The 23,724-nt window shown below is 40.0% G+C and overlaps 1 protein-coding gene across 2 annotated transcripts in view; it reads left to right on the top strand.

Moving 5' to 3' along the window:
• Positions 1-2,163: 2,163 nt before the first annotated feature.
• Positions 2,164-23,724, top strand: part of abca5 (ATP-binding cassette, sub-family A (ABC1), member 5) — a 110,308-nt gene continuing 88,747 nt past the window's right edge. For both annotated transcript variants that reach the window (XM_071393826.1, XM_071393825.1), the window contains exons 1-2: positions 2,164-2,308; positions 11,160-11,341. In XM_071393826.1, coding sequence (XP_071249927.1) covers positions 2,296-2,308; positions 11,160-11,341 — 195 coding nt within the window. In that variant the 5' untranslated portion in view covers positions 2,164-2,295. The remainder of the gene's footprint in view (positions 2,309-11,159; positions 11,342-23,724) is intronic.

Here is a 23,724-nt window from a genome sequence, read left to right as displayed (position 1 = left end):
ATAACTTGAGTGACTGGAGTCTCTGACAATTTTATGGGCTTTCCTCTGACACCGCCTATTATATAGGTCCTGGATGGCAGGAAGCTTAGCCCCAGTGATGTACTGGGCCGTACGCACTACCCTCTGTAGCGCCTTATGGTCAGATGCCGAGCAGTTGCCATACCAGGTGGTGACGCAACCGGTCAGGATGCTCTCGATGCAGATATCAATATTGCGGATTTATTGTTGGATCTGATTTTACAAGCTAACATTTCCATGGCCATAATAAATAGATATGCTGATAGTGGACAAACTTCTTTTACTCCTCTTTACAGTTGAATACTTTCTGAGATGTAAACATTATTTACTATTTTACACCTGGGGTTACTATACATACTGTAACTTTAACCCATTGTATAAGAGATTCTCCTAAATTAAAATAGTCCATGCATTTATATATACATTCTAGTTGTACTTTATCAAAGGCCTATGAATAGCAGGCCTGGTTCTATTGTTTTCAGTTATTGTCTTATATTATCTCCAATGTATCTCCCATGTAAAAAATCTGATTAGGATGAATAATATTCGACAACACCTTTTTAATTCTAAGTGCTATACATTTTGCTAGAATTTTGGCATCACAAGACTGAAGTGTAAGGTTTCTCCATTTTTATAGGAGAGGTTAAAACATGTTAATAATGGACCTTTGAGTACAACTAAACATATTTGAATATTTCAACTGGTATGCCATCCAGCCTTGGAGTTTTCCTGGACTTAAAGGCTTTAATTACATCTTGAAATTCATCCTCTGTAATCAGGCCTTCACATGAGTCTTTCTGTACAGCTGTTCATTTTACACTACTAATAGAAAAAAAATCCTCACAATTAACTTCAGTTAGTAGAGATGGACTAGACTGAAATGAAACATAAGCTTAAAGTACTTTGCTTCCTCTCAAAATATTGTTTGGTGAATCATGGATGACACCGTCATTTGTAACAACTTTCTGTATATTATTTTTGGTAGCATTTCTATGTTGAAGATTTAAAAAAGAATTTGGTGCATTTTTCCCAATATTCCATCCAGCTCGCTTTATTTTGATAATATATTACACTTGATCTTTCTTGAATAAGCAACTCCATTTCTTTGTTTTTCTTCTAACTTATTCTGTTCATGAAAATAAAAATATGGTTTTGGTCTTAATTTAAGGTTAGGGTTATGCTTAGCAGTGTGTTTAAGGTTATTGTTAGGTTTAAAATGACATTTTAAGAAGAGAAATTGTAGATATAGGCGGGGTTTATAACGTTGTGTTTGTGGTAACTAGTGACGACCCTGAACTGTTGACGTCTGTCTGCGCATGCGTAAATGCTGTTTTTGCGAAAGTTAGACTATACGGTTCAGTGAAAGAACATGTTCTATTTGGTTAGCAACTTTTTGACTTGTAACTTCAAACGTTCATTCCAGACATCAATGCTGTAGTTTAACAGCGGAATTAAGCATATTTTCTCAGCGAAACAATCAGAAAGTAGTGGGTACAATATTACCCAGCATTCCCTTCACCGTGTATATGGAAACGGTATTTGATCATTTGCTGAAATTCCACCAAAAACACATAAAGCTGGTGAAAAATTCCCTACTGGACCATATTGTTGTACACGGACTCAACATGCAATATTTGGTATTGTAGGTTTACCCAATGTTCGTGCAGAATTTCTGTCTACATAAAGACTTCTTGATGAGTAACTATAGAGCCATAGTGTTGCTGAAATTGCTACCCTATCCCTACTTTCGGTCTTGGTTGGCACCGAGTTTTTTAATTTTTTTTATCTCAGTCTATTTTCTTCTACAGTTGTGCCATACATTTACGAACGGACAATCTGACTACGCTCTGAATTTACCAACCGCCCAGAGCACGCTACAGCTTCAATGACTCTTGATTGGTCAACGTCTCTGTGGTCCCGCATTCGATGGCAGAGACCGAAGTACGACAGAAAACACGATTTCTAGTAGTTACCATAGCCACAAAGTCAATTTTGACTATCGTAAAAAATTGTGAAAACAAAAATTAGCTTTTTGGTCTTAATTTAGGGTTATGCATAAGGTTAGCAGTGTGGTTATGGTTATGCTTAAGGTTAGTGTTAGATTTAAAATAACATTTTAAGAAGATAAATTGTAGAAATAGGCGGGGTGTATGACTTTGTGACTGTTGTAACTAGTGACGACCAGGAACGGCGATTTTGGTTTGTTTACATAAAACGGACCTAAACTTAGAGCACAAGGGCCACAAAGGAACAAATTAGACAAAAAGACATGTCTTAATGTATTTCATACGTGAGTAGCTAAAACTTTTATATTTTATTTAATTGCAGAGCTATTTTTGTATTAGCATTCTATCCTTTCTAGCATCACTCTTCCTTGTGCGCTCAGTTAGCTAGTTAACGCGTAACGTAGGGAGCTAACGTTAGCTACATAAAAACCGACCTGATTTTTTTTTTATTGCGATATTTGTATCTATCCACTACATAATATGTTGTCTTATATCTAACATTCCCACGCCGGGCATTCCACTTGTCTCGTATTGCTAGCTAATGTTAGCTATCTAACATAAACTGTAGTTAGTCGGTGACGTTAGTTAGCTAAGTAGCTAGCAACTGCAGCTAGCTAGCTAACGTGTCCAACAGGGTTATTTATTGATCCATGGCCACAGCTCGGTTGGCGTTTTTCCTCATGTTGCATGTTATATAAATCATTGAACACATTGAAGCCTGTGTTATATGAACGTTGTAGAATAATATGCCGATTCCACACCAGCGGGAGTGGAAAATATTTTTGGTATGTCATTGTTCTGGCAATTCTCATAAACTTCATTGTTCATGCATTTTACATTTGTATCACAAACCATTTTTGACAAAATTATTATTAAAGTGTACCTTTTTAGACCTAAATGCCTCCTGTAAGACCCTATAATCGGTGAACAATAACGCTCAGTGGCGGTCAGTGCCATTTAAGATGAGGGAGGACGATGTTTTTTCATGAGCATGGCCTTATTTTTATTACAGCATATTGGATGACTGTCATTCATATTCCATTCACCCAGTTCAATGTAACAGCGATAGGTATTGACTACTACATGATACTAACATTTTCCCTATACCTGTCATGAGGTTGCTACAACCTAGCCTATGAATGTAAGTTTACAATGTAGGTGCGTGCACACAGGTCTAGAGACAAATTTGAAGTGACAGACCGTGACATACGGACAAATGATGACATTCAGTACCACCTTGCACACTCTTGCCTGCATCTAGCTGATATAGGGTATAATCATTAGTCCAACAGTTGCAAACGAGTTTCTATTGGACAAATTCTGGTATTTTTTTTATCCCAGTTTTTTGTTCCGTTTGCATCCGTTTTAAGATTTTTTTTTCAATAGAATCAGAGGAATGAATATCAATAAAAATGTTATTAATCACATGCGCCGAATACAACAGGTGTAGACCTTACAGTGAAATGTTTACTTACGAGCCCCTAACCAACAATGTAGTTAAAAAAAAATACGAATAAGAATAAGAAATTAAAGTATCAAGTCATTAAAGAGCAGCAGTGATCACGCCTAAACACTGTTCACTTTCATAGCAGCCACGTTGTATTCCTTTTATCTATGCACTCTCCTCCTCTCACCTCTTCGCATGTGGATGCACAACACATCAGCTGTATGTGACCAGGCGAAAAAACATTTCCAAGCCAAACCGCTACGCACAGCCTACATTGTTCTCACCATATTTGCTAAAGTAACGTCATAGTTCTGTTAGCTATGCTGACTAACGAGTTAGTAAACTCGCTACAATCATGCAGTTACATTAGTGTACAGTCAGTAAGCAGTTAGTAAGCAGTTACACCGGCGGGCCCTGGTGGCAATAAATTAGTCAAACCAAAAGCTTACCTTGACTTGAAAGAGTTTCAGTGTTGTGTTGGATAGCCAGCTAGTTAACATAGCATCCCTGTGTTTGAGCAGGCTAAACTAGCTAGCTGCATTTGCTAGCTAAGTGAAACTGAAAGTGAAAAAAATTACTCTTCTTCTTCATTTTGGAAGAAATTAATTTAACTGTTCAACTATTGTCTCTCTCTCTCTTTGAGTCAACTACTCACCTAATTTTATACAATGCAGTGCTAGCTAGCTAGCTGTAGCTTATGTGTTCAGTACTAAATTGATTATCTGATCCTTTGATTGGGTGGACAACATGTCAGTTCATGCTGCAAGAGCTCTGATAGGTTGGAGGACGTCCTCTGGAAGTTGTCATAATTACTGTGTAAGTCTATGGAAGGGAGTGAGAACCATGAGCCTCCTAGGTTTTGTATTGAAGTCAATGTACCCAGAGGAAGAGTGAAGATAGCTGTCCTCCAGCTATACCATGGTGCTACCCTACAGATGCTGTGGAGGCTACTGTAGACCTTTGCAAAATGCGGATGGTCCTCCCCTTCCTCTGAGGTGCCTCCACTGATAACGTTACATGATACAGACAGCATTTTGGTGTCATTACATTATAGCTACTCCTTATAGTGTGCTCTAAAATGTGACGATCGACTCGATTCGGTCTTATGTAGCAACATTTTAAATTGTGTTTTTTACGTAGGATAAAAGTAGATTGAGAAACAATGGGAAAGTAATTCTGCTTTGAAAGTTGATACATTTGTAACACCACTTTTGAGAAAATGGCCCTTGAATGTTTTGGTACACCTACTGGAGGACTCTTCCTTCTCTACACCCATTCAGCATCGTTCACACCCTCTTAAGCCTTACATGCTGACCAGACCGGACACATCGCGTGCGTGAGCGTCGCAAAATAAATGTAGAAATCCATGTTATTCAATTATTGCACCCACACTGCTCGCGCGCGCCAACGAGCGTCTGCGATGCCAGGGGCTAAAATAGAACTCCTTTATATTTCCTGACGCAGATCGCGCTGAAAGTCCTGCCTCTCCCATCTCCTCATTTGTTTATAGAAGCAGGTACCCACGTGCCATCTCCTCATTGGTTATACTCACGTGGGTGATTGAAAGACAAAATGTTTTGCTGGTTGTCGCGGTAAAAGTGTAGATGCCAATCACCATATAAGTTCAAAGATGAAAAAGCCTGGAAGGAGGAGAGATGACTAAACTATTCGGTTTGCAGTTTTATGTGTGGATTAATTGTCGGAGTAGAAGACCTTGTGCATTTCAGTTAAAATAACAACGGAAAAACAAATAAGTGCTACCAAATATAACAATATGCATTTCATAAATATTACAAAAGTGTATAAATAAGGCGTATTGAACACGTCTGTAAAACCTCAATGAGGACATAGCAGGTTTTCATTAATCATTGGATACATCGTACGAAAAACGTCAGAATAATCTACAATAGACACATTTCATGTTCAAATTCACAACATAACATACATAGGCATTTCATCATTAAGTCCTTTAGGAAATAATGTCTGGAGGGTGAAAAACTGTTTCTTGGAGGGTCAAGAAACACTGGCATATTTTATCATCGGACCCAGCTTTGCCGGCTGAATTTAAATATCCACCACGTATTGTGTATAGGAGAGGTCGCAATTTACGCGATAAATTGGTTCATGCCAACTGCCAGCCACGAAAGAAAATCAGCCAGGCTCTTTTATGCCCTCTACCAAATGGTAGCTATAAATGCAGAGGATGCGCACAGTGCAACAATATGATGAAGTGTGAATATTTCTGCCACCCACACACAGGAAAACGGTTCCAAATAAATGACATTATTACGTGTTCCACCACCCATGTTATTTACATTAGTAAATGTCCATGTGGGCTCTGCTATGTAGGTAAAACCTCCCGCTCTCTCAAACAGAGAATTAGTGAACATAAAAGTTAAATCAGGAGAAACGACAGGTATTATCCAGTCGCTGTACATTTCAATGACCTGAAGCATGACATTTCCACCTTTAAATTGTGGCATAGAGAAAGTTAAGATATCAAATAGGGGAGGAGATGTTAATAATACTCTGAGTAAAAGAGAATGTTTTTGGATTTTCACCCTCCAGACATTATTTCCTAAAGGACTTAATGATGAAATGCCTATGTATGTTATGTTGTGAATTTGAATTTGAACATGAAATATGTGTTTTATTGTAGATTATTCTGACGTTTTTCGTACGATGTATCCAATGATTAATGAAAACTTGCTATGTCCTCATTGAGGTTTTACAGACGTGTTCAATACGCCTTATTTATACACTTTTGTAATATTTATGAAATGCATATTGTTATATTTGGTAGCACTTATTTGTTTTTCCTTTGCCTCCAACCCCCTTCGATGTGTAGAACGGATGTGGGTGGGGCCAGGTCTACATAAGGGTGCAAATTTAAAAAAAAATCACAAAAGCTCTGACGAAGGCCGTGAGGCCGATACGTAAGCTTATTAAATATCGGTGATACTATCAAGAGCAGTGTGCGGTTTCCTTTTTCCTTCATCTTGTTCAATTGTTGCCATGCACCTGAAAATAAGATTGCTCAGATGTGCGAGTGAATTTAGGTAAAATAACAACTAAATTTTTATATCCCAGGACAAATTAGCTAGCAACAGCAAGCTAGCTAAATAGGACAAATTAGCTAGCAAGTGCAAGCTAACTAGCTAAATTGCCATACATTTTTAATGCTTTTCAACCTGTCCCCAAATTAATGTCATTGGTTCAGAGTTTGTTTTGATATTTTAACCTGCGTGTCGTAATCGTGTTTGGTGTAGGAGGACAAAATAATTTCATGCACGATGGCGCACGCGCGCAGCTAGTTTGGGTTCCGTGTTAGCCCCACTCATCTCCTTAAGGATTCATATGTGAGGCCATGTGCTAAACAGAGTGAATAGTTAAGTAAACCTCAACGATTTCAAGATTAAAAGTGGTAAAAATAGTTGCCTACAATAAGGAAAAAATCCAGGTAGAAATACACTATCTACTCCTTGTCGTATATCCTAATCTGACTTTGGTGCAGGTCATGTTGTTCTTCACATTACCGTCTCTGGTAAACACACACTATATCAAATAAAATGTAAGTTTGTCGTATGCAGAGGATACAGAAGGTGTAAAGTGAAATGGTTACTTGCATAGTAACAATATCAAAAGGACAAAGTGTCCAGATTTTAAAATGTTTAATTATTTGATGACACTTTCCTGACACACTTGTCTAAATTGATGGGTCATGTGAAGGAAATGCTAAAACCAACCCGAGCCACATCTAGCTAAGTGGATGGGTAACTATTGTCTAGACATGTACACGTGTTCATGAAATACGATAGATGGCCGTAATCACCCCTAGTCATACCTTGCTAACTTGATGGGTCATGTAATCATCTGGTGAAGTGCAGCCTTTTGTTGAGACATGTCCTTCTGATATTGCTCATACTAATATTGAGATTTCTTAATTCCATTCTTTAACTTTTAGATATGTGTGTATTGTTGTGAATTGTTAGATACTACGGCACTGTTGGAGCTAGGAACACAAGCATTTCACTACACCCGCAATAACATCTGTGACCAATAAAATTATATTTGATTTACATTGAGCTTGTCATAGCTGTAGTATGACTCTGCAGGTAGCTAAAGCTAACAACTAGGTTCAATGTTAGCTAGCTAACATTAGGCTATAACTAGCAATGCAAATGGAATTCTGATTCAAATAATATTACTACACAGATAATACACAATGTTAGCTAGCAAGCCAACAGTACGCTTTAAATTGCAATAAATTACTTTCTGACAAAATTTGAAACTTATATCTGAAAATGTAGCTAGACCTTTACCCGTATACATGGATGAACGCTTCACGGCAGACTGGAACCATTTAACTCCGTTTTGTTTGTAGCTACATCTTGTTTGGCCAGCGTTGTTAAAACTTCGTATGGCTGCAATCCCGGTAACGGGATGATATGACAACAGCCAGTGAAAGTGCAGGGCGCCAAATTCAAAACAACAGAAATACCATAATTAAAATTTCTCAGACATACATGTTTCTTATACCATTTTAAAGGTAATCTTGTTGTTAATCCCACCAAAGTGTCCCGATTTCAAATATGCTTTTCAGCAAAAGCACTACAAAAGATTATGTTAGGTCACACCAAACCACAATAAGCACAGCCATTTTCCCAGCGAAAGATGGCAGTCACAAAAAGCAGAAATATAGCTAAAATGAATCACTAACCTTTGATGATCTTCATCAGATGACACTCATAGGACTTCATGTTACACAATACATGCATGTTTTGTTTGATAAAGTTCATATTTATATTTTAAAAAATCGGAGTTTACATTGGCGCGTTACATTCACTAGTTCCAAAAACATCCAGTGATCGTGCATAGCCACATCGTTTCAACAGAAATACTCATCATAAATGTAGATGATAATACAAGTTATACACTTGGAATTATAGATATACCTCTCCTTAATGCAACCGCTGTGTCAGATTTCAAAAAAACTTTACGGAAAAAGCAAACCATGCAATAATCTGAGACAGAGCTCAGAACAAGAGTCAAATTAGCCGCCATGTTGGAGTCAACAGAAACCAGAAATTACATGATAAATATTCCCTTTGATGATCTTCATCAGAATGCACTCCCAGGAATCCCAGGTCCACAATAAATGCTTGATTTGTTCGATAATGTCCGTTATTTATGTCCAATTAGCTACTTTGGTTAGCGCGTTTAGTAAACAAATCCAAAGTCACAAAGCGCGTTCACTAAAACGTGACGAAATGTCCAAAAGTTAACAGTAACAGTCAGTAGAAACATGTCAAACGATGTATAGAATCAATCTTTAGAATGTTGTTAACATACATCTTGAATAATGTTCCAAACGGAGAATTACATTGACTTCAGATGAGCGATGGAGCGGAGCTGCCGCTCACGTGAACGCGCGTGGTCAAAGAATGGTCGCCTCATGGCAGTGGTGACTCATTCCTGTCTCCTTCGGCCCCCCTTCACAGTAGAGTCATCAGACAAAGTTCTATTGACTGTTGACATCTAGTGGAAGCCGTAGGAAGTGAAAACTCATCCATATCTTGCTGTAATTTCAATGGGAGCTTGGTTGAAAATCTAGCAGCCTCAGAAAAAAATCCAAACAGGAAGTGGAACTTCTCAGGTTTTTGCTAGCCATATGAGTTCTGTTATACTCAGACATAATTCAAACAGTTTTAGAAACTTCAGAGTGTTTTCTATCCAATAATAATATGCATATATTAGCAACTATGACTGAGGAGCAGGCCGTTTACTCTGGGCACCTTTCATCCAAGCTACTCAATACTGCCCCTGCAGCCATAAGAAGTTAAGTCACTCCGGTTCACACTGACCGTGGCATGTGCAGAAAGTAGCCCATCACTTTTTCCAACTGGTCTATCGATAGCTCCTGCTAAATTCAGGGTTTCAATGTTGTTGAGAAAAGTATCAAAACTTTTGTAGTTTTCGATGGCTAACATATCTTTAAAAAATGGTACGGTAAAAAGGACTATCAACACATACTGAGCAGCTCACATTTATAGACAGAAGATACTACATGGAAGACCAATTCAAACTCATCTCCTGGCATGTCCAGCCCATCCATTATCTCAGCCAATCATGGCTAGCGGGAAGGTTCATGTCTTTTTCTGTGGCTTAACCAACTGGGCTTATTCATGTTTATGGATGGAATACAAGTTTGTTATTAAGGCACATGAAAGTTCACATTTCAGAAGGCATTTTTGCAATAAAAAACGTTTATGTTCAAATGCCTCTCCTTGGAAATAGTGACAAATATCCCCCCCAAAAACGCCTTCCAAAACAAAAACATGAATTATTATGAATGCTGTAAGTACAGAATTTGTTTGCTCTGCAGGAAATTAATAACCAACTAGTCAGTGACAACTGTTTGTGACATTAACTGCAGTATGAGTTTATTACAGTATTAGACAGTATGTCCTGGTATTTTCAATGATCTACTATGTAGAAGAACCCCTTCCAACTCTTGTGACTCTTGTGTAGCTTGTGAGCGTCATAGAGCAAAACATGTTACACATGCGTGTTCATGAGTCTCAGATTTCCGTCAAGCTTCTCATAGTTTGTAGCTCCAACCATTCTGACTCTACAGACATTTTTATTTAAAAAAAATCTGCACATTTGTATTAAACAGATCAGCTCAGCCCCAATTAATTACACAGATGAATGGTTGGTACCAACATATTTACATTTACATTTAAGTCATTTAGCAGACGCTCTTATCCATATGCAGAAGAAATAGACAAATCCAACGGTACAGTAAGTTTATAGCACAAACACACTATGTTTAAAATGGGTTAGAAGTCCTAAATCACACTGGCGAGACAGTGGGACTCATTGGGTTAAATAAAGCTTAAATTCGTTTTCAAGAGTGGGCTGTCTGCTTATTCTGAAATTAGGATACCTTTTATGAGCACCACCAACACAGTGAATGGGAAAATGGATTCAATGGGAACTCCCTCTGGTGACTTGCTGAATGTGCAATCCTAAAGAAGGGCTGTGATTGGTTAATGACCTATAATGTCCTTTTCTATTTATAAAATGGGTCATATCATTAAAAGTACCAGAGAGAGAACTCTGGAAATTCGACGTGTTAGAGTATAGCTATTGCTGAAAACAATGTCTAAAAATCAAAATGGGGTATATTAATATTTTTAATGTTAATGAAATTAACATGAACATTTGTATTTCAGAATGTAGACATATTTAAGAGAACAATATAAGGACTATAATGACACCAAGATGATTTCTGTATCATGTAAGGTTCACAGATCATAGGGTCTTGCAGGAGGCATGTATAAGTCTATATATGGCCTAAAATGGCAAATTTCATCATGATTTGTGATACAAATGTAAAAAAACATGTTAAACATCCTTCCTATCAATGAAGTTTCTATGTGAGAATTTCAAGAACAATCTGAGATGCCAAACATATTTTCAGCTGCTGTGGAATCGCCCAATTAGCCTAGCTAGCTTAAATTATTGACCCATGCGTTAATAATTTAGCTAGCCAGCTAGCTAGCTACTTCCCTTGAGATCCCTTCCATCATCAAATGAATGCCAACAATTTATCAATCTAGTAGTTAGTGAGCCATCTAAAAAAAGTTGCTCAAAACAAGGAGGATGCTTTATCTCTTTTGCAGCTATAGCGCCCAGCTGTGGAGAACGTCCTCATTCATGCCCCAGACAGTTGAAGCATGCTGGTAGTAACGTTAGTATGCAGCCCAACATAATCAGAAGAGATGCCGGAGTCTGGCATCAAACGAAAAGCCTGCTTTACAAGAATCTACTCATCAAATGGAGGACTAAACAACAGAGTCTGCAGGTGGGTTACTTGCTGCACCTTGTCCTTTGTCTGCCTGATTTGAATCACTTTGGGGCAGTTTCCCAGACACAGATAAGGCCTACTCCAGGACTAAAAAGCATTTTCAATTATGTTTTGCATCTGAGAAAAGTAGCTAGCTGTATAGCTAACTATATAACTCATCTGTATCTAACCCATGCTGCCATCATAATTTCCTTCTGCCAGGAGAATGGTAGTACAAAAGTCTCATTCAATTCTATGATAATATTCACACCACACTTTAGGCTTCCCCCATTAGGACTATAAGGGTTAGTTGGGTAATAGTACTGCAGCCTGCTGAAGGCTGATTTGTATGTGGTGTTTATAGCCTACCTACGCCACTCAATCAGGTTCATACTACTCCCTTAGGGCTAGGAGTACACTGTCATGGTCAGTCACATGTACCTTCCTTTCTCTTGTTTTACCTCCCTCCAGAGCATTTTGGCTCTAGCATTTTATTGTGCCCACCCACCCGCAAGCTTCTTTAAACTTGTGACTAGTGATGCACTGATATGACATTTTTGGCTGATACCGATATCCAATATTTTCCTTGCCCCCCCCCCAAAAAACGATACAGATAACCAATATTTAATATTTTAGGTGCCTTTTAAGCGTTCATGTACAGTTTATAGTTAACACACACACACATGGACGCAGTGGTCTAAGGCAATGCATCTCAGTGCAAGAGGCGTCACTACAGTCCCTGGTTCGAATCCAGGCTGTATCACATCCAGCTGTGATTGGGAGCCCCATAGGGCAGCGTACAATTGGCCCAGCGTCGTCCGGGTTTGGCCGGGGTAGGCCGTCATTGTAAATAATAATTTGTTCTTAACTGACATGCCTAGTTAAATAAAGGTTACACACACCACATTGACCAAAAAGTTATTTTGTTGGCATTTACGCATGTCCCCATTACCAGTAAAACACAATCAAAACCTATTTCTTTCACTTACTTGCTGTGCTGTTTTGTTGTTCATTTGTTCAGTCGTTTCATTCTAAACCAGGATTTCTATGGAACGCCGTTTGGGTCTTTGTGTGTCAAAAAAATATACTATTTAATGTGTCAAATAAGCTTGTTGACCAATCAGGACCTGAATATGACTGCTCGTCACATAATAATTTAACGTGTTTACACATTTTTTACGTAGTTATTACACATTGATTACACTCAATCGTATTTCATATGTCACAACGATTCATCGATACGTATGCTATGATGCTGGTAAGGTCTCGTGCACCTACAGTGCCGGTCATTAAAAAAGAAAGCTAGCTAGCGCATGGATGCAAACAAAGTTCTTCCCCAAAAACATAGCAAAACGACATCTGTTTCAGTAGCTGTAGTTAGCAAGCTAACTATATAGCTAGGTGTCATTGTCTAAAATAACCAGTTCTTTGATTAATGGTGGTTGGACCCATGTATGTGAAGCTAGCCACAATAAGGTTTAGCCACAATAGTAGACTTTGTGGTTAGCCTTCAAAGTAAAAGTATGGCATAATTCTACTATTTATATTCAATTGCATCACTGTCAATGACATTCTTTTATTTCGAAGGCAAACCACAAATTCCACTATTGTGCCTAATCCTTATTGTGGCTAGCTTCACAACACATAACCCAGTCCGGTCGAGCGCCACTAGCCAGATGAAGCTAGCTGGCTGCTTATAACGTTAGCTTTGGCCAACAGGGTTAAGTAACTGGCTAGCTGTTTATTTTCATGAACTGAAGTTCAATTTCAATAGGCGAACAACAAGTGGCAACCAAGCTAATACTTAGTCACAAGGATTCCTAAATCATTGCTAAGAACAATGAAAATGACTGCAGTTTTTTACTGGTTGTTGTTTTCAGGCTACCCCAGAAGTTTCGGTTGAACAAATGATGCTTTATTACCAATGCGGTATTGTAAGCACATCGTTCGTGGTCAGTGTTTGCTGACTTTTTTTGTACAGCTTTGACAGTGCTACTGTATATTTTTTTGACACGCAAAGACCCAAACGGCATTCCATAGTATGCATGTTGTGAAGCTAATAGCAGTGACGCTATTACTGTGTAACTCCGGTAGGGCAACATCGGAAAAATAGCGCACTTGGTAGTGTTACCCGGTGCTCGACCAGTCGGCGAATGCCAACATCACCCACGACAGAGAACGGTTGATTGTCAACGGCAATGAATTCCATTATCTTGGCTTTAATGGATTTTGCCTTTGAGTTGTCTCGCTGAAATTTTGTTACTCTTTCAAATGACTGCTTGACTTGTTGACTGCTCGATCCGAACAGCAGACATTGTGGGCTAGTTTAGGAATGCTGTGTTGCACGTATAGCGCAACATTTTACGTGGCGTCATTACGTCATGTACCTTCGTTATATAGGTATGCACATCAGCTTTGACATCGGTTTTGCACATCGGCCGATACCGATGTTGGCATTTTTAGCTAATATCGTCCGATTCTGATATGTCACCGATATATCTGCCTCGCCTGGTTCACTAACTACTTCTCAGATAGAGTTCAGTGTGTCAAATCGGAGGGCTTGTTGTCCGGACCTCTGGCAGTCTATGGGGTGCCACAGGGTTCAATTCTCGGGCCGACTCTTTTCTCTGTATATATATCAATGATGTCGCTTTTGCTGCGGGTCATTCTTTCATCCACCTCTACGCAGACGACACCATTCTGTATACATCTGGCCCTTCTTTGGACACTGTTAACAAATTTCCAAACGAGCTTCAATGCCATACAACTCTCCTTCCGTGGCCTCCAACTGCTCTTAAATGCTAGTAAAACAAAATGCATGCTCTTCAAATGATCGCTACCCGCCCGCCTGACTAGCATCACTACTCTGGATGGTTCTGACTTAGAATATGTGGACAACTATAAATACCTAGGTGTCTGGCTAGACTGTAAACTCTCCTTCCAGACTCACATTAAACCTCTCCAATCCAAAATCAAATCTAGAATCGGCTTCCTATTTCGCAACAAAGCCTCCTTCACTCATGCTGCCAAACATACCCGTGTAAAACTGACTATCCTACCGATCTTTGACTTCGGCGATGTTATTTACAAAATAGCCTCCAACACTCTACTCATCAAATTGGATGCAGTCTATCACAGTGCCATCCGATTTGTCACCAAAGCCCATATACTACCCACCACTGCGACCTTTATGCTCTCGTTGGCTGGTCTTCGCTACATATTCGTCAAACCCACTGGCTCCAGGTCATCTATAAGTCTTTGCTCGGTAAAGCTCCGCCTTATCTCTGCTTACTGGTCACCATAGCAACACCCACCCGTAGCACGCGCTCCAGCAGGTATATTTCACTGGTCATCCCCAAAGCCAACACCTCCTTCGGCCGCCATTCCTTCCAGTTCTCTGCTGCCAATGACTGGAACACATTGCAAAAATCACTGAAGTTGGAGACTTATCTCCCACTAACCTTAAGCATAAGCTGTCAGAGCAGTTTACCAAACGCTGCAGCTGTACACAGCCCATCTGTAAATAGCCCATCCAACTACCTACCTCATCCCCATATTTGTTTTTCTGCTCTTTTGCACACCAGTATTTCTACTTGCACATCCTCATCTGCACACTCCAGTATTAATTGCTAAATTGTAATTACTTCAACTATGGCCTATTTATTGCCTTACCTCCTTACTTAATTTGCACACACTGTATACAGGTAAATGATAACTTGTTCTCAACTGGCCTACCTGGTTAAATAAAAACAAAATATCGTACATCCCTAGTTGTGACCAGTGAAAATATGACTGCCTTCTGCTTCGCAACTCAGCTGGTCTCCACAATTTTGATTTGGAATTGAACAAAATAAGAAACTTTTTCCTCTTTTTTTTTTTGTGCATTTTCCTTCTTTTGTATTATATATATATATATATATATACAGTGGGGAGAACAAGTATTTGATACACTGCCGATTTTGCAGGTTTTCCTACTTACAAAGCATGTAGAGGTCTGTAATTTTTATCATAGGTACACTTCAACTATGAGAGACGGAATCTAAAACAAAAATCCAGAAAATCACATTGTATGATTTTTAAGTAATTAATTTGCATTTTATTGCATGACATAAGTATTTGATACATCAGAAAAGCAGAACTTAATATTTGGTACAGAAACCTTTGTTTGCAATTACAGAGATCATACGTTTCCTGTAGTTCTTGACTAGGTTTGCACACACTGCAGCAGGGATTTTGGCCCACTCCTCCCTACAGATCTTCTCCAGATCCTTCAGGTTTCGGGGCTGTCGCTGGGCAATACGGACTTTCAGCTCCCTCCAAAGATTTTCTATTGGGTTCAGGTCTGGAGACTGGCTAGGCCACTCCAGGACCTTGAGATGCTTCTTACGGAGCCACTCCTTAGTTGCCATGGCTGTGTGCTTCGTGTCGTTGTCATGCTGGAAGACCCAGCCACGACCCATCTTCAATGCTCTTACTGAGGGAAGGAGGTTGTTGGCCAAGATCTCGCGATACATGGCCCCATCCATCCTCCCCTCAATACGGTGCAGTCGTCCTGTCCCCTTTGCAGAAAAGCATCCCCAAAGAATGATGTTTCCACCTCCATGCTTCACGGTTGGGATGGTGTTCTTGGGGTTGTACTCATACTTCTTCTTCCTCCAAACACGGCGAGTGGAGTTAGACCAAAAAGCTCTATTTTTGTCTCATCAGACCACATGACCTTCTCCCATTCCTCCTCTGGATCATCCAGATGGTCATTGGCAAACTTCAGACGGGCCTGGACATGCACTGGCTTAAGCAGGGGGACCTTGCGTGCGCTGCAGGATTTTAATCCATGACGGCGTAGTGTGTTACTAATGGTTTTCTTTGAGACTGTGGTCCCAGCTCTCTTCAGGTCATTGACCAGGTCCTGCCGTGTAGTTCTGGGCTGATCCCTCACCTTCCTCATGATCATTGATGCCCCACGAGGTGAAATCTTGCATGGAGCCCCAGACCGAGGGTGATTGACCGTCATCTTGAACTTCTTCCATTTTCTAATAATTGCGCCAACAGTTGTTTCCTTCTCACCAAGCTGCTTGCCTATTGTCCTGTAGCCCATCCCAGCCTTGTGCAGGTCTACAATTTTATCCCTGATGTCCTTACACAGCTCTCTGGTCTTGGCCATTGTGGAGAGGTTGGAATCTGTTTGATTGAGTGTGTGGACAGGTGTCTTTTATACAGGTAACGAGTTCAAACAGGTGCAGTTAATACAGGTAATGAGTGGAGAACAGGAGGGCTTCTTAAAGAAAAACTAACAGGTCTGTGAGAGCCGGAATTCTTACTGGTTGGTAGGTGATCAAATACTTATGTCATGCAATAAAATGCAAATTAATTATTTAAAAATCATACAATGTGATTTTCTGGATTTTTGTTTTAGATTCCGTCTCTCATAGTTGAAGTGTACCTATGATAAAAATGACAGACCTCTACATGCTTTGTAAGTAGGAAAACCTGCAAAATCGGCAGTGTATCAAATACTTGTTCTCCCCACTGTATATATATTTTTTTAGGGGGTGGATCAGCTTTAATATTGTGGATTGTTGCTTCCATCAATGTAATTGTCTGCATCATGTCCAGTACCTCATATATTTTTGGAATGTGTATATATACATACATACATATACATAAACGTACATGCATACACATACATGCTTATACACACTTTATAAAATATATAACTTTATTATTTCCGGGCAAACCCTACCACCCCTCCCCCAATTGGAGTAAACTAATAAACAATAACACTTAGGTTTCTACCTTCAGTTTATACATATTATACACAATCTATTTTACAATAGTTATATTTTGTTTGTTTTTAGTCCTTCCTCTATTTTCCTTCTTTGTAGGGCCATGCGTTTTTCATTTGGAGTTGCTAAATTGCTGTAATGCATTTCCCTGTTTTCATATTTTCCGCCCGGGGTAGCCAGTGTTTGAGAGGGGATTCCTGGAAATTATGTCGCTGTATAAGGGAAGTTAGAAAGTGTTGAATAACTAGGGATGCGTTCCAAATGGTACTCTTGTCCCTTTGCACTATATCGGGATGCAGGCTGACACTTAGCATACAGTTCCTACTGCACATGTGCTGTCAAAATGAAGTGGTCGACTCTGCTTTTTAATCCTGCTAGCCACATCAACCGCTCGCTGAATGTCATAATCCGTCTTGGACTGGCTGCAATCCTTTTAAAGGTTATTAAAATGCAACCAAATAAATTAAGCGTGTTATGTAACGCTCCATGCCTCCATGCCAAGCTTGTCTGGGAGCAAAGCACCAATGCCAGTTTAGCGCTAATGATTATCCTTTGGCGAAACTGTGTTTTATCAAACGTGTTTTTTTTGTAATAGCTGTTCATTACAGATTTATAAACTAACGATAAGCAAGTAATTAATAGTTTATAAACAACTGAACTTTAACGTAATGACAATGTAGATTTCTGCCTTAATAGACATACCCAAAAGTAAAAAAAAATGTTATGCGATGGCCATAAACAATTTGCCTGACAACTAGGGTTACAAAGGGTCGGTAAATTTCCGGAAATTTTCCATGGGAAGTTAAGCCCTGGAATTTTGCTTAAATTCATCAAAAAGGTTTACTTATAACAGTGAACCATTTTTTTGCGGGATACACAAGGCAATTCTAGGTCTTGTGGCATTTTGGTTAAACTATCCCCAATTCAATGGAATTGCAACTCTCTGCATGCACAGTGCATTTTTCCATCACATGTGCAGCTGATTCTCAAGATCTTGCAGGCTAATGAGATGCTATTGAGCCCACACTACTATACTGTCTGAGCCAAGGACTACATACTTTCTGGTAAGTTTTTATTACAATACTGGGTGGGGTGAATATATTTTGTATGACGTACATGTTTTTTTGTTAACTGGTAAATAGTAGCCTACAGCAAAGTGTGTTTAAATCATTTCTAACTTAACAATTTCTGCTAGTTAGTTTTTGCTACCATGTGGGTTTTAGCTTGCTTGAGCCTGCAAACTGTGTTAATTCATCTGTTTCCATACATGTTTCATTTTAAAACATTTATCTTACAAAGGAGTTTCATCTAACTGCTTAACTATTTATCTGTACATGGAATTGTGTGTGTATATATATATATATTCTTTTTTACAATTTATGTTTTCATCTTTACAGGAAAATGCCACGGGCACTATCTGATGTGTGGAGACATTTCACTGCAGCTAATGTAGAAGGAAAACGGTGTACATTTGCAAATACTGTGCCAAATCATATGTCAAGAATGCAATAAAGATGCAGAATCATCTGGCCAAGTACATAAAGTTCCCTCAGCGCTCACAACAAGCAACCTCTGACAAAAGTCCCTCTACTTCTATTCAAGGTGAAAATTATGAATCAGACACCTTATCGATAGCAACAGCTCATGGTCCTCCTGGAATCAGAAGTTTTGTTTTACTCAATGGAGGAACATAGTCAGAGAAATGCAAATTAATGTCTTGCTCTAGCTGTGTATGCAACTGGTTCACCTCTGATGCTCACAGGCAATGTTCTTCGCCCAGCATACACCCCTCCAACCAAACATGCTTTATCTACTCATTTTATGGATGCAGAGTTCAACAGAGTTCAAGTGAAGGTCAAGCAAATCATAGAAAAAACAGACTGTATTGCAATCATCTCAGATGGGTGGTCGAATGTTCGTGGGCAGGGAATAATTAACTACATCTCCACCCCTCAACCAGTATTCTACAAGAGCACGGACACGAGGGACAACAGACACACCGGTCTCTACATTGCAGATGAGCTGAATGCAGTCATCAATGACCTTGGACCACAGAAGGTACAGTGGGGCAAAAAAGTATTTAGTCAGCCACCAATTGTGCAAGTTCTCCCACTTAAAAAGATGAGAGAGGCCTGTAATTTTCATCATAGGTACACTTCAACTTTTAAAAAAAATCCAGAAAATCACATTGTAGGATTTTTTTATGAATTTATTTGCAAATTATGGTGGAAAATAAGTATTTGGTCACCTACAAACAAGCAAGATTTCTGGCTCTCACAGACCTGTAACTTCTTCTTTAAGAGGCCCCTCTGTCCTCCACTCGTTACCTGTATTAATGGCACCTGTTTGAACTTGTTATCAGTATAAAAGACACCTGTCCACAACCTCAAACAGTCACACTCCAAACTCCACTATGGCCAAGACCAAAGAGCTGTCAAAGGACACCAGAAACAAAATTGTAGACCTGCACCAGGCTGGGAAGACTGAATCTGCAATAGGTAAGCAGCTTGGTTTGAAGAAATCAACTGTGGGAGCAATTATTAGGAAATGGAAGACATACAAGACCACTGATAATCCCCCTCGATCTGGGGCTCCACGCAAGATCTCACCCCGTGGGGTCAAAATGATCACAAGAACGGTGAGCAAAAATCCCAGAACCACACGGGGGGACCTAGTGAATGACCTGCAGAGAGCTGGGACCAAAGTAACAAAGCCTACCATCGGTAACACACTACGCCGCCAGGGACTCAAATCCTGCAGTGCCAGACGTGTCCCCCTGCTTAAGTCAGTACATGTCCAGGCCCGTCTGAAGTTTGCTAGAGAGCATTTGGATGATCCAGAAGAAGATTGGGAGAATGTCATATGGTCAGATGAAACCAAAATATAACTTTTTGGTAAAAACTCAACTCGTCGTGTTTGGAGGACAAAGAATGCTGAGTTGCATCCAAAGAACACCATACCTACTGTGAAGCATGGGGGTGGAAACATCATGCTTTGGGGCTGTTTTTATGCAAAGGGACCAGGACGACTGATCCGTGTAAAGGAAAGAATGAATGAGATTTTGAGTGAAAACCTCCTTCCATCAGCAAGGGCATTGAAGATGAAACGTGGCTGGGTCTTTCAGCATGACAATGATCCCAAACACACCGCCCGGGCAACGAAGGAGTGGCTTCGTAAGAAGCATTTCAAGGTCCTGGAGTGGCCTAGCCAGTCTCCAGATCTCAACCCCATAGAAAATCTTTGGAGGGAGTTGAAAGTCCGTGTTGCCCAGCAACAGCCCCAAAACATCACTGCTCTAGAGGAGATCTGCATGGAGGCATGGGCCAAAATACCAGCAACAGTGTGTGAAAACCTTGTGAAGACTTACAGAAAACGTTTGACCTCTGTCATTGCCAACAAAGGGTATATAACAAAGTATTGAGAAGTATTTGGTCAATAACAAAAGTTTATTTTCCACCATAATTTGCAAATAAATTCATAAAAAATCCTACAATGTGATTTTCTGGATTTTTTTTTCTTCTCATTTTGTCTGTCATAGTTGAAGTGTACCTATGATGGAAATTACAGGCCTCTCTCATCTTTTTAAGTGGGAGAACTTGCACAATTGGTGGCTGACTAAATACTTTTTTGCCCCACTGTATTTGCACTGGTGACAGACAATGCTGCGAACATGAAGACTGCTTGGTCTAAAGTGGAGTCCTACCCACACATCACATCCATTGGCTGTGCTGCTCATGCATTGACTCTGCTCCTCAAGGACATCATGGCACTGAAAACAATGGATGCACTCTACAAGAGAGCCAAGGAAATGGTTAGGTATGTGAAGGGTCATCAAGTTATAGCAGCAATCTACCTCACCAAGCAAAGTGAGAAGAATAAGAGCACCACATTGAAGCTGCCCAGCAACACCCGTTGGGGTGGTGTTGTCATGTTTGACAATCTCCTGGAGGGGAAGGAGTCTTTCCAAGAAATGGCCATATCACAGTCTGCCGATATGGACAGTCCCATCAAGAGGATCCTCCTGGATTATGTATTTTTGGGGAGAGTGGTAAGCACCCTGAAACTCCTGAAACCTATAGTAAAAGCCATTGCACGGATTGAGGGAGATAATGCCATCCTGTCTGATGTTCAGACTCTGCTTACAGATGTAAGAGAAGAAACTCATACTGCCCTGCCCACTTCACGGTTGCTCGAAGCAGAGGAAACTGCAGTTCTGAAATACATCAAAACGTGTGAAGACTGCCTGAAATCCATACATGCCGCAGCGTACATGTTGGACCCCAAGTATGCTGGCAAGAGCATCCTGTCTGGTGCAGAGATCAACAAGGCCTATGGTGTCATCACTACCATGTCTTGCCAACTTGGCCTGGATGAGGGCAAGGTTCTTGGCCGTTTGGCGATGTACACTTCCAAGCAAGGGCTTTGGGAAGGAGATGCAATATGGCAGTCGTGCCAACATATCTCATCAGCCACCTGGTGGAAGGGACTTTGTGGATCTGAGGGTCTTTCCCCTGTTGCCTACATTTCCAAATCCCACCAACATCAGCTGCCTCCAGAGCGCAACTGGTCCTTGTTTGGGAACACACACACACACCAAAGAACGCAACAGGCTGACCAATACAAGGGTTGAAAAATTGGTGGCCATCCGGGCAAATGTGAGGCATTTTGAGCCTGACAACGAGCCACCCTCAAGGTTGGAAAGTGACAGTGAAGATGAGGCCTCCAGGGTTTGATGTTCAAGAGGTGGACATTGAGGAGTTCCAGGGATAAGACATGGAAGCCTGAGAGGAAGACAACCAAAGCTTTAGTTTCTAGACTTTCATTTTATAGATGTATGTTGAAAATGTTTTTGGGAGATGCGATGGATCATTCAATATTCCCTTTCTTTTTGTTCAGTGAAATTATCCCATGTGAAGAGTCAACTCATTTAAAGTTCAATTCATAACTAAATAGTTTGTTTTATTTCTATTGGAAGAATTTAATCATTTGCAATTGTCTGCTTATGATAAGGTAAAAGGTTTCTGTCACCATATCATATGGTAAATACAGTTGAAGTCGGAAGTTTACATACACTTAGGTTGGAGTCATAAAAACTTTTTTTTCAACCACTCCACACATTTCTTGTTAACCAACTATAGTTTTGGCAAGTTGGTTAGGACATCTACTTTAGGAATGACACAAGTAATTTTTCCAACAATTGTTTACAGACAGATTATTTCACTCATAATTCACTATCACAATTCCAGTGGGTCAGAAGTTTACATACACTAAGTTGATTGTGCCGTTAAACAGCTTGGTAAATTCCAGAAAATGATGTCATGGCTTTAGAAGCTTCTGATAGGCTAATTTACATAATTTGAGTCAATAGCACGTGTACCTGTGGATGTATTTTAAGGCCCGCCTTCAAATTCAGTGCCTCTTTGCTTGACATCATGGGAGAATCAAAAGAAATCAGCCAAGACCTTCACAAAAATGTAGACCTCCACAAGTCTGGTTCATCCTTCGGAGCAATTTCCAAACGCCTGACGGTACCACGTTCATCTGTACAAACAATAGTACCCAAGTATAAACACCATGGGACCACGCAGCCGTCATACCGCTCAGGAAGGAGACGCGTTCTGTCTCCTAGAGATGAATGTACTTTGGTGCGAAAAGCGCAAATCCCAGAACAACAGCAAAGGACCTTGTGAAGATGCTGTAGGAAACAGGTACAAAAGTATCTATATCCCCAGCAAAACGAGTCCTATGTTGACATAACCTGAAAGGTCGCTCAGCATGGAAGAAGCCACTGCTCCAAACCGCCATTAAAAAGCCAGACTATGGATTGCAACTGCACATGGGGACAAAGATTGTACATTTTGGAGAAATGTCCTCTGGTCTGATGAAACAAAAATAGAACTGTTTGGCCATAATGACCATCGTTATGTTTGGAGGAAAAAGGGGGAGGCTTGCAAGCCGAAGAAGACCATCCCAACCGTGAAGCACAGGGGTGGCAGCATCATGTTGTTGGGGTGCTTTGCTGCAGGAGGGACTGGTGCATTTCACAAAATAGATTGCATCGCGAGGTAGGAAAATTATATATTGTAGCAAGATCTCAAGACATAAGTCAGGAAGTTAAAGCTTGGTCGCAAATGGGTCTTCCAAATGGACAATGACCCCAAGCATACTTCCGAAGTTGTGGCAAAATGGCTTAAGGACAACAAAGTCAAGGTATTGGAGTGGCCATCACAAAGCCCTGACCTCAATCCTATAGAAAATCTGTGGGCAGAACTGAAAAATCTTCTGCGAGCAAGGAGGCCTACAAACCTGACTCAGTTACACCAGCTCTGTCAGGAGGAATGGGCCAAAATTCACCCAACTTATTGTGGGAAGCTTGTGGGAGGCTACCCAAAACGTTTGACCCAAGTTATTAAACAATTTAAAGGCAATGCTACCAAATACTAATTGAGTGTATGTATATTTCTGACCCACTGGGAATGTGATTAAAGAAATTAAAAAGCTGAAAAATCATTCTCTCTACTAATATTCTGACATTTCACATTCTTTAAATAAAGTGGTGATCCTAACTGACCTAAGACAGGGAAATTTTACTAGGATTAAATGTCAGTAATTGTGAAA

This window comes from Salvelinus alpinus, chromosome 3 (genome assembly GCF_045679555.1).
Source record: "Salvelinus alpinus chromosome 3, SLU_Salpinus.1, whole genome shotgun sequence".
In the NCBI taxonomy this organism is placed as follows: domain Eukaryota; kingdom Metazoa; phylum Chordata; class Actinopteri; order Salmoniformes; family Salmonidae; genus Salvelinus; species Salvelinus alpinus.
The sequence above is the reverse complement of the archived record's forward strand: the minus strand, read 5'-3'. Positions and strand labels throughout refer to the sequence as shown.